Raw genomic sequence first — 12,520 nt, forward strand, 5'->3', positions numbered from 1 at the left:
ATAAATAAATAATTAAATTAGAGATTTTGTAGAAAATAACTTACCAAATTTAATTAGAAATTATTTAAAGAAATAAATTTCAATTTAACGTAGAATCTATTTACCATTCAAAAAATAAAACAATAAGTTTTAATTAGTTTAAACTATATGGTTCAATTAGTACTATTTTGTAACTCCAAAAACCAATATATATATATATATATATATATATATATATATATATGTATGTATGTATGTATGTATGTCTGTATGTGTAAAAGAATGATGATTAGGAAAAATGTAAACTTTCAATAAAAATGTAGGCTTTAGTTTTATATTATTACTAGTGATATTCCAATTTTATCGGATGTCCCCAAAGGGACTATTATTACTAGTGATGATTGGCCATGCTATGCACAACAAACTTTTGACAATAGTATATTTATGCATGATACATATTTAATTAATATGTATTAATAAATACAAATTTAAATTAGAAAATTTGTAGAAAAGAACTAACCTAATTTAATCCAAATTTAATTAATTTTGGGTTGCTCTCTAAAAAGATAATGAATTATAATTTTATAATTATAATTTTATAATAATAATAATAATAATAATAATAATAATAATAATAATAATTGATAGTACATACAGGGGAGGGGGATTTAAACCCTAATTATCCTTATAAAAGAAAACATACTATATCACTAACTTACAAGACTCTTGACTTGAAGGAATTATAAATGTCTTAAACAAACATAATTAACATTGTAATTCTTAACTACTAGAAATATTGCACCACCCAACCTACTTGATTTTCAAGTAGGGTTATAAATGAATCAAAGCATTCATAAATAGCTTAGACTTAAATTAATCAAGCTTATGCCTAAATTTTTTGCTTGTTTAATAAACGAGATAGCTCTAAGTAGAAAAGTATATATAAAAAAAAAGATCTTCATAAACGAACTTGTGAACATTAATGCTCAATACAAAACAAGTTGACCCTAAACTAGTTTATAGGCTCAGTAATAAGCTTGATATAAGTTTGACAATTAAACTCATATCTTACTAAGATTTTAAGTAATTAGGATTAGTGATTACTTGTCCAAACCGATAAGTTTTATATGGGATTGATAATACATTTGTGTTGGATTTCAAGCTCGAAAACTTGAAATTAAGCTCGAGTTTAAGCTTGAGCTCAAAATATGAGCTTGAACTCGAACATTATTTATAGGATTGGTTCAAGCTTGAGCCAAGTTTAAACATTTTACATTCATTATCGAGCCAAACTTAAACATTTTAGATTTGTAATTCATTGTCGATCCAAATTTGAACACTTACTACTTGATAAAGGTTGACTCATTTATAGTCTATTTTCAAATTCACATGAGAAAAAAAAAGTTATACTTGTCTTTTCTTTCTTCTTCTTTTTTATTTTTTATTTTTTATTTTAAAGAAGAAGATAACTAGTTGGTCAAAGGAAATAACTAAGATGCATCAAGTGTGCCAAATGCTAACACATCAAATACCAAAAATACATCTCCATCAAATGTGCCATACGTCAAATAATTTTAACACATGCTATAGTACACTTCTAATAGATGGTGGGTGTTCTTTTAGGTTATTTTAATCAGTGACGTATTAAAATAAGAGATGAGATATAGGGTGTAATATTAAATATTATGTTAAAATAAATAAAGTAAATTTTTGGTATATTAAAATAGAATTTTCGTTTTTAAGCACATTTGGTGCTAATGCTCTAATGTTAGAATTTTGATGGATGTAATGTATAATAAATACATATTTAATAAATAGTGTAATCGTGTAAAGATGGCCAAGTCTATGTTCACATGGTGTTCAAGACTTTTTTTTTTTTTGATAAGCGTGCTCAAGACTTTGATACAATGGAAAATAAAAATAAATCTATGCTCAACGACTAGTGTTGTCACACACTGCCACTAAATGTTTAAAAAATTGTTGTAAAAGTTGTGCTTTTGTACCTTTTCTCTTACCCAATTCCACATTTCCCACAAAAAGCCAAATAGTCTCGGTGGAAAAATTCCTTGCTTTATCATTGTTTTTTTTTGAGGGAGTATCATTGTTCTTGTTAAAAGCAAATGCTAACAAGTAGCATGCGGTGTTTATTAAGGCTGGACTAATATGAGTCTCATTTAATAAAAAAATTAAATAAATAACATAAAAAGACATAAAATTGACCCCACAATCTATTTTAATATTTAAGAGAAATGAGTGGGTAAAAAATAAAACTAAATTTGAGTTTTTATTTTTAAATTTTGCTTGAATATAATTTTTTTTTTTTTTTGAGAAATTGCTTGAATATAATTTATTTGAATTAGTTCATCAAGAAGTCAGGTATGCATGATAATATTGGTAACATTCCAAGAAAATTCATAAAGTTATGCATGATAAACCGGTAGCTTTCTAAGAAAATTCATAAAGGAAGACTAGAAGTAACGGTAAATTTCTTAGAAAACACATAAAGTCATCATAATTAATGTAACTTTCTAAGAAAATTCGTAAAGGAAAACGTGTATGGATGAGAAAAAACAAGAGAAAAATATTTTAAAAATAAGAAGAAAGTAAAATGTTGTAAAGAGAGTTGGCTTGGGCAATGTGCTTTAGCCAAATTATAAAGCCACTGTCCAGCCTTATTTTGGAATTTTTCTTTGTTGCATTAAAAAAATTAATTAGTATTTTAACTAAAGTAATAGTAGTTTAAATGAATTGGTTAGATTAATTTTAAAATAACAAGTTTTATAAATTTTTTAAAAAAATTACGTTTTTATATATATAAAAAAAGTAATAGAAACTTCAAAATACCTTGAAATGATACGCTGAAATTAACCAGTACCGAAATATTTTGTTCCACTAAATAAACCAAAACGGTATTAATAACATTGTTATATATGCTCTGTTCTTGCCGCAACATGTAGTTTTAAGTATTCTTTTCTTCAAAAACAATAAAATATAAAATACCCAAAAAGAATTCTATTTTTCAACCTTTTTCACATAAAAAAAAAACAGGAAAATAAATTAATAAATGTCAATACAGTTAAATTCCAAATAAGTATCAAACACAAGACTAAAAGTTATTTCTTTTCCTCCACTTACCAAGCAAAAAAATATGTTAGGATTTATATATGTTTTTAACGTGTTATGTAAGTTTCTAATGATAGCTATTTCTATTTCTACTACCAATTTTTATTGGAAAACATTGTATTCTCGAATTTGTGACCTATATACTTTTCTTTGTATTGTTATGGTTGGTGACATTGGGGTAACAACTATATTTTATATCGATTATATTATGTTTTATATCAAGAAATACATGACAGTCACACTATCTCTACATATTTTTTATTATAATTACTAACATTTAAACATTACTACTATTTTTAAATCTCTTTAATTTGATAACATGATAGTAAACAAATCTTTTGAAAATATTACTACTATTTTTTTAAATCTCTTTAAGTAAATTTTTCCGTACATCACACGGATCAGTAACTAGTATATATAAAATAGAACAGAGAGATGTGTATTTATTATTACTATGCCTCTAAAAACTACGTTACTTTCCCATGCATGAGCATACTTGTTCTAAGAAAACTGGCTTTAGCTTCGTAAATGCAAAAAAGTAGCTATATGGGTCCAAACGGTTTTCTTTTGGTGCAAAAGGGTTCAACAGTCAACACTCTCACCTGGAGCCTCCTCAATTTTCATTCTCCTATGCACGATAACGGTAACATTCCAAGAAAATTCATAAAGTTGTGCATGATATAACGGTAGCTTTCTAAGAAAATTCATAAGCTTCATATTGGGCCTGACAAGCTTTACATGGTGCTCAAGACTTTGATGCAATGAAAAATAAAAAGAAAGTTATGTTCAATGATCAGTGCTGTCTCACACTGCCACTAAAATTTTTCAAAATTATTGTAAAAGTTGTGCTTTTGTACATTTTCTTTTACCAATTCCACATTCCCCACGAAAACCCAGATAGTCATGGTGGAAAAAACAATCCTTGCTCTATCATTGTTTTTATTAAATAAAACAAAATGAGTTGGTAAAAAAAAATTAGAATTGATTTTTTTATTTTTTATATTTGCTTGAATATAATTGATTTGAATTAGTTCATCATGAAGTCAGGTATCGAATCCACTCAGCATTCATTTCTTTTTCTCTTGAATTTAAACACTCTTTTTTCTTTTTTCGTTTTTGAGAAACAGAACTTAAACACTCTGATCCTCCGAAATATGTTATACGGCAGTCGTTTTAATTAGAACATATATGTATGACTAGTCGACTTGGTTAAGTGTTGTAACGATGTGTGTATAGATTTGATTGGATATTAGATATAGTTAGTGCTTTCTAAGAATATTCATAAAGGAAGACTAGAAGTAATGGTAAATTTCTTAGAAAACACATAAAGCCGTGCATGATTAATGTAACTTTCTAAGAAATTCATAAAGGAAAACTAGTAACGGTAACTTTCTTCCCCTTTACACTCTTATCTTATTAAGGTTTTAAGTAATTAGGAGAAGTGATTACTTGTGCAAACCAATAAGCTTTATATGGGCTTAATAATATATTTGTGTTGGATTTTAAGCTCAAAAACTTGATATTAAGCTTGAGTTTAAGCTTCAACTTGACTAATGGATCTAGCCAAGTTCAAGTTTTTAAACTTTTTAATGAGCTTGAACTTGAATGTGAACATTATTTATAGGATTGGTTCAAGCTTGAGCCAAGTTTAAACATTTTACATTCACTATCAACTAAACTTAAATATTTTATATTTGTAATTCGATGTCAAGTCAAATTTGAATACTTACTACTTGATAAAGGTCAACTTATTTACTGTCTATTTTCAAATTTACATGAGAAAAAAACAAGTTCTATAGTTGGTCAGAGAAAATTTAGAGCATTGACATCATGAGGTGTGTCGAATGCTAAAACATCAAATACCAAAAATACATCTTCATCACATGTGTCATATGCCAAATTATATTAACGCATGCTATAGGACACTTCTACTAGATGGTAGGTGTCTTTTTAGGTTATTTTAATAAGTGACGAGTTAAAATAAGAGATAAGATGTAGGGTCTAATATTAAATGCTATGCTAAAATAGATTAAGTAAATTTTTTGTATGTTAAAATAGAATTTTTTTTTATAACATTTGGTGCTAATGCTCTAGCGTTAGAATTTTGAGGAATGTGATGTATGATATAGTTAATTACTCGATGTGAATGCTAAAATTTTTAAAACCCTTAATGTGAATGTTCTTATGTCATTTTAGATAGTGTTTAATGCAGGGGCAGACCTAGGATTTTAAACTAGTGCGGCCGAAGTATAAAAAGAAAAAAAAAATCCAAATAAGTATTCATATGGTACCAACAAACTATCAACCAAGATCAATAAATAAAATAATTGTTTCTTAATACATTAAGATGTAATCATTTTACCAACAAAGACAAAAAAAAAAATACAAAATAATATTGTTCTTAAGAGCATCAATTGTTGCAAGAATGAATATATATATATATATATATATATATATATATATATATATATTCAGAAATTGACAAGGTTCATAGTAAACTTAAAGACAATTGTAAAAGAAAAGATTTGCAGATAAAATACTATGAGAAAAACTGTGCTTGTCCAACAAAAAGGAGAGATCATTTCAAAAAATATTCTTAGAAGAAAAGACACTATGCGGGACAAAAAAACAATGTATTAAGAAACAATGATTTTATGTATTGATCTTGGTTGATTATATATATATATTCACAAACCAAAACTTACTTTGGCTACTTTAATATAGCATTTGAAATGTCTCGTACAGTAGTGTTTTTGATTTTGGTGTTCTAAATGGATGTTTCGTACATGCACTTAAAAACTGAAAATTGTTGTTTAAAAATATGTGTAGAAATACGTGTGGGTGAAAATGTGTGTGGAAATATGTGTAATGTTGTTTAAAAATTGAAAATTGTTATTTGAAAACATGTACCAAACACCCCAATATTTACCATTTAGAACACCCAATGCTAGTACTTTAATACTGGGCTAACTGAGATTTTTTATTTTTTATTTTAAAATTTTGGTTTTGTTAAGTTTTTGAGTTTGGTAATTACTATTTAGGCTAGGCTAATTAAAAAGAGAGGGAGTCTAAGTTTTTAAAAGAATGAGGCACAATTTTTTTCTTTGGGCCAGGGGCTGAGCCCCCTTGGCCCCCTCCTTGTGGATCCGTCCTTAGTTTAATGGAGCACAAATATATATATATATATATATATATATATATATATATATATATATATATATATATATATATATATATATATATATATTATACATAAATTGGTGTAATCATGCAAAGAAGGGCCAAGGTATATGCTCACATGGTGCACTAGACTTTGGTGCAATGGAAAATAAAAATAAAGTTATGCTCAACGATCAGTGCTATCTCACACTGCCACTAAAATTTTTCAAAATTATTGTAAAAGTTGTGCTTTTGTACATTTTCTTTTACCAATTCCACATTCCCCAAGAAAACCCAGATAGTCAAGGTGGAAAAAAAAAAATCCTTGCTTTATCATTGTTTTTAGAGCATCCACAGCAGTGGAGCTAAAAATTTAGCTTTTTAGCTCTACAAAAAATTACTTTATCTATTTTAGCTATTCATTTTGCAAAACATGCTGCAGCAGTGGATTTATTTTAACTTTCAACGCAATAAAATAATATAAACATTACAATAAAATAATACATCTTCTACAATAAAATAATACAAATACACAGTCACCACAAACCAAACCCAGGAACCCGAAAATCCAACAACCCAAAACTGAAACTCACCTCGCCGGTACGCCGAAACCCACCACACCAATACGCCGGAACCCACACCGAGACGCCGAAACCCACCACGCCGAGACGCCGGAACCCACGCCGAGACGCCGAAACACACCACGAAGCCCACCACGCTGAGACGCCGAAACCCACCACGAAGCCCACCACGCCGATACGCCGAAACCCTCGCCGGTACGCCGAAACCCACCACACTAATACGCCGGAACCCACACCGAGACGCCGAAACCCACCACACCGAGACGCCGGAACCCACGCTGAGACGTCGAAACACACCACGAAGCCCACCACGCCGAGACGCCGAAACCCACCACGAAGCCCACCACGCCGATACGCCGAAACCCATGCCGGTACGCCGAAACCCACCACTCCGATCCACAAGCAAGCACTCCAGTCCACGGAAAGCCACTTCGATCCACGAGGCCGGAGCACAATCCACAACCCAACGACGGTGAGCTTCAGAGAGGGCGGTGAGCTTCAGAGAAGGAGAGACTGAAATGGAATTTCCGGAGTGACTGAAGCGAGGAGAGAGACGTGAAATGAAAGAGGGAGTCTGTGACCGAATAAAATAGTATTTTTTTTTATAACTTTCAGCTACAGTGCTCATGTAGTGATACATGAGCACTGTAGCGCAAAGCTAAAAAAATTTAGCTTTGCCTCCACTGCTGTGTATGGCATTTTGTGGTTTGAGTGGAGCTAAAATAGCAATATAGCTATTTAGCTCCACTGCTGTGAATGCTCTTATTAAATAAAACAAAATGAGTGGGTAAAAAAAATTAGAATTGATTTTCTATTTTTAATATTTGCTTGAATATAATTGATTTGAATTAGTTCATCATGTAGTCAGGTATCGGATCCACTCAGCATTCTTTTATTTTTCTCTGAAATGTATTGAATTTAAACACTCTGGTCCTCTGGAATCTGTTATACGACAGTCGTTTTAATTAGAAAAAATATGTACGACAAGTCATCTTGGTTAAGCGTTGTAACGATGCGTGTTAGTCTGTTATCCACATATAATAGCCTCTGTAGGCTCTGTTTTTTCCAGCCATGCTCTGTTTCTCAAAAAGCAAAGATGTGTGTATTTATTCAAAAAGCAAAAGGACTGGGCTAGACTTTCAAGGCAAGATGTTAGTCCTACATCATTACTCATTTGGATCTGCCTCTGAAAACTCTGTTTCTTTCCTATGCATGAGCGTGATTGTTCTAAGAAAATTGGCTTTAGCTTCATTGATGCACAAAGGGTTTTCTTTCGGTGCAAAAGGGCTCAACAGTCAACACTACCACATGGTGCCTCCTCATTTTCCTATGCATGATAACGGTAACATTCCCAGAAAATTCATAAAGTTGTGCATGATATAACGGTAGCTTTCTAAGAAAATTCACAAAGGAAGACTAGTAACGATAATTTCTTAGAAAAAAACATAAAGCTGTGCATGATTCATGTAACTTTCTAAGAAAATTCATACATGGAAAACTAGTAACCGTAACCTTCTTCCCCTTCAAATATTCGGTCCTCCTCGTCTCCTTCTTCACAGCAACATTACCCTCTAGCATTCTTCTCGCTCTTTTAGCCTTCTTTTTTCACTCTCTAGCATATTGAAGCATTTCAAGCTCTCACTCTTTTAGAAAGCTTTTCTTTCACTCTCTAGCACTGAACCACTTGAAGTCCACCCTCTCTTGCTTCCCTCTCGCTCTTTAAGTCTTCCTTTCTCTAGCATACTAAAGCACTTCAAGCTCACTCTCTAGCTTTCCTCTCATTTTTCTAGCCTGTCTTTCACTCACTAGAAAGTTTTTCATTCACTCTAGCATTGAAGCACTTGAAGCCCACCCTCTCTCTCCAGCATCCCTTTCACTCTTTTAGCCTTCCTTTGTCTCACTAGTCACTACGAACAAATGGCTGAAGCAATCATTTTCACTCTCTAAAATACTGAAGCACTTCAAGCTCACTCTCTAGCTTTCCTCTCGTTTTTCTAGCCTATCTTTCACTCACTAGAAAGTATTTCATTCACTCTAGCATTGAAGCACTTGAAGCCCACCCTCTCCAGCTTCCCTTTCACTCTTTTAGCCTTCCTTTGTCTCACTAGTCATACGAACAAATGGCTGAAGCAATCCTTTTTCACTCTCTAAAATACTGAAGCACTTCAAGCTCACTCTCTAGCTTTCCTCTCGTTCTTCTAGCCTTCCTTTCACTCAATAGAAAGTTTTTCTTTTACTCTCTAGACTCTAGCACTGAATTACTTGAAGACCGTCCTCTCTTGCTTCCCTCTTGCTCTTTAAGCATTCCTTTCTCTCACTACGGAAAAATGGCTGAAGCAATCCTCTGCGGAGTTGCACAGACCATAATTGAAAATTTGGGCTCTGCGGCTTTTGAAAATTTTGGACCACTGTGGAATGTTAAAGATGACATTGAAAGCATCAAGAACACAGTGTCCAGAATACAAGCTGTCCTTCTGGATGCAATGGAGCAGCCGAACCGCAACCATCAAGCCAGTGACTGGCTTGAAAAGCTCAAGGATAATTTTTAGGATGCAGATGACTTGTTGGGTGAGTATAAGTTCCACGTTGAATTAGCTTTGCAGCAAAAAGGGACGAGTGGGAATACTGCAGAAAAGGTACGCAATTTCTTTAGAAGTATCCCACTTGTTTTTAGAAATCGTAAGATGAGTCTTAGAATAATCGAATTGAGGCAAAATCTAATTGCAATGGCGCAAGATAGAAATAACTTTCATTTTAATGAGGGCCATGTGAAGCCTCAAGTGAGTCTGAACAGGGAGACTATCCCATGGTTACCAAATAAAGAAGTTATTGGGAGAGATGATGACAAAAATGCCATCATAAAACTTTTATTGGAGCCTAATAATGATGAGAATGTATCTACCACTGCTATTGTGGGAATTGGGGGGTTAGGCAAGACCACACTTGCTCAAACTGTATACAATCATGAAAAAGTCAATACACATTTTGAGCTAAAAATATGGGTATGCGTTTTAAATGTCTTCGAGGTGACAACAATTGCTAAAAAACTAATAAATGGTATTGATAAAGATGATAGCATGGAACTAATGCGAAAGAAACGTCGTAAGTTTAATCTTGAAGTCCTCATGGGTCAAGTCCGTGACATGGATCCATTGAGGGAACTTGTTAACAAAATTTATCAAAAGAAATTTTTACTTGTGTTGGATGATATCTGGAATGAAAATGATAAAAATTGGAATGACTTTAAAAGCCTTTTAATTGGTGGTGCAAAGGGAAGTAAGATTCTAATAACCACGCGAGTCCTATTGGTTGCAAAGATTACACGTCCTGTTTCAATATATGATCTTAAAGGTCTTTCTAAAGACTATTCTTGGTTTTTATTTGAGAAAATAGCATTTAGAAATAGGCAAGAGACCAACAACGCTAATCTAATAGAAATTGGAAGGGAGATTGTAGACAAATGTCAAGGAGTACCCCTTGCCATAGAGTCCATTGGAAATGCATTATATTTTGAAAAAAAAGATGGGTGGTTAAAGACGAAGGATAAGGTACAAGAAAATGTAATTGAACAGGGAGGTGGTAATACCCTTTTAATTCTAAAGTTGAGTTATGATCATCTTCCATCATATATTAAAGGTTGTTTTGCCTTTTGTTCTTTGTTTCCTAAATCTTACGGGATTGATAGGATGACATTGATTCAACTATGGATGGCACATGGGTTAATCCAATTGCCAAATAATATAGAGCAAGTAGAAGATGTTGCAGATGAGTGCATCAAGAATCTACTTTGCAGGTCATTTTTTTATCAAGACTGTGATTTTAATGGACAAGTGATATACAAGATGCATGATTTATATCATGATCTTGCACTATCAATTGCAAGGGCAGACTGTAGACTTGACTATTTGGATGAAAGAACTCGTCATGTATCATTTTCTAGTGTCTCGTCTTTTACTAAAACTTTAAGTTTGGTTAAAGCAAGCAATCAGGTACGTACAATTATTTTCACACATAGGAGTCATGAATCTGTTGCCATGGATGAGTCAACATTGAGTACACTAATTGAGAGTTTCCCAAGGTTGCGTGTATTAGATTTAAATGCATTGAATATTAAAATAATGCCAAATTCCATAGGGAAGTTAATACATTTGAAGTACTTAGATCTTTCTCTTAATCCTATTGAAACTCTTCCTGATTCAATTACAACATTGTCGAATTTGCAAACACTAAAACTTCAGTATTGTTCAAATCTTAAACAATTGCCTAGGGACATCACAAAATTGGTTAGCCTTAGGCACCTTGATGATAGGGGTTGTTATAAGTTGAGATTGCCTCAAGAATTATGGAAAATGATTGGTCTTCAGTCATTACCATTATTCATTGCGAGGAATAATGGCGGACTAGGAGAATTGAATGGGCTAAACAACCTCAGAGGAACACTTGAGATCAAAATTTCAGAACAATTGGAAGATGCTAACTCAGATTGCGAGGTCAAAAATTTAAGGGAAAAGCAACATCTTGAGAAACTGCAATTAACATGGACTCACCAAGAAGGACATGATGAGATGTTATTAGATAGCCTCCAGCCACATCCAAATCTCAAAATTTTGGAAGTATTTGGCTACACTGGTGTGACATTTTCAAGTTGGCTTCCTTCCATCGAAAATCTTGTTAACATCACTCTAATGACATGTGACAGATGCATCCACCTGCCACCATTGTCTAAACTCCCATTTCTAGAAGAATTATGGCTTGACAGAATGAAAGATTTGGAATGCATATCAGATCGTGATATAAGTGAGGAAGTTTCTACTTTACCCTTCTTCCCATCGTTAAAGTCTCTTAATATTTGGGATTGCCCTAACTTAAAGGGATGGTGGAGGAGCCCATCAATGACAGATCATCAACAACACCAGCATAACCGGTCACTGCCTTCATTTCCTTGTCTTTCTTCTTTTTATATTATTAATTGTCCTAATTTGACTTCCATGCCCTCCTCGTTTCCTTATCTCGGAGAATACCTATATCTAAGTAACGTTAGCTCAAAGCTTTTTCAAGAGACAATACTTCCTTCTTCCTCCTCTTCTTCATCCTCTCATCTCTCCAAATTAAAATATATTTATATAGTAAATCTGCCAGATGTTGTGTCTCTGCCAGATGGGTGGGTATCAAATCTAATTTCTCTCGAGCATTTATACATTTGCTCTTGGAAGGAGTTAAATCTAGGAAGTGACGTGGACGGAATGGAATGGCGACATCTCAATCGCCTCATTCATCTGTACTTTGACGGCCTTCCAAAACTGAATTCCTTACCTGTAGGTCTTCAACACGTTACAACCCTAGAAACGCTCTATATTGCAAATTGTGAGAATCTGAAAACATTGCCTCGGTGGATTGGGAATCTTATCTCACTTAAAGAGTTAACAATTTACAACTGTCTCAATCTGAAATCACTGCCTGAGGAGATGCGCGATCTCTCGTCTTTACAAACACTGAGGATTCTCGATTGTCCCGAGTTACAGAGAAGATGCGAAAAGGAAACCGGTCAGGATTGGTACAAGATCGCACATGTCACTGACGGTACGCATTCTATATACCCATTTTTTTGTATTGAATTTTTGTTTGCTGGCTGAGAAAACAGTTGAAAATGAAAGAAAGTGAACTTTTTAGAATTCTAT

At 32.9% G+C, this 12,520-nt stretch overlaps 1 protein-coding gene across 1 annotated transcript; it reads left to right on the forward strand.

Annotated features, from left to right (window-relative positions):
- Window positions 1-8,432: 8,432 nt before the first annotated feature.
- LOC142616981 (putative disease resistance protein RGA4) lies at window positions 8,433-12,475 on the forward strand. The gene has a single exon (XM_075789703.1). It carries the CDS (start codon window positions 9,527-9,529, stop codon window positions 12,473-12,475), a length of 2,949 nt encoding a protein of 982 aa, XP_075645818.1. The 5' UTR covers window positions 8,433-9,526.
- The last annotated feature ends 45 nt before the right edge of the window (window positions 12,476-12,520 follow it).

This window comes from Castanea sativa, chromosome 11 (genome assembly GCF_040712315.1).
Source record: "Castanea sativa cultivar Marrone di Chiusa Pesio chromosome 11, ASM4071231v1".
In the NCBI taxonomy this organism is placed as follows: Eukaryota; Viridiplantae; Streptophyta; class Magnoliopsida; order Fagales; family Fagaceae; genus Castanea; species Castanea sativa.

Coding starts and splice junctions, on each gene's coding strand:
- LOC142616981 (XM_075789703.1), top strand. CDS start 9,527: ATGAGTCTTAGAATAATCGAATTGAGGCAAAATCTAATTGCAATGGCG.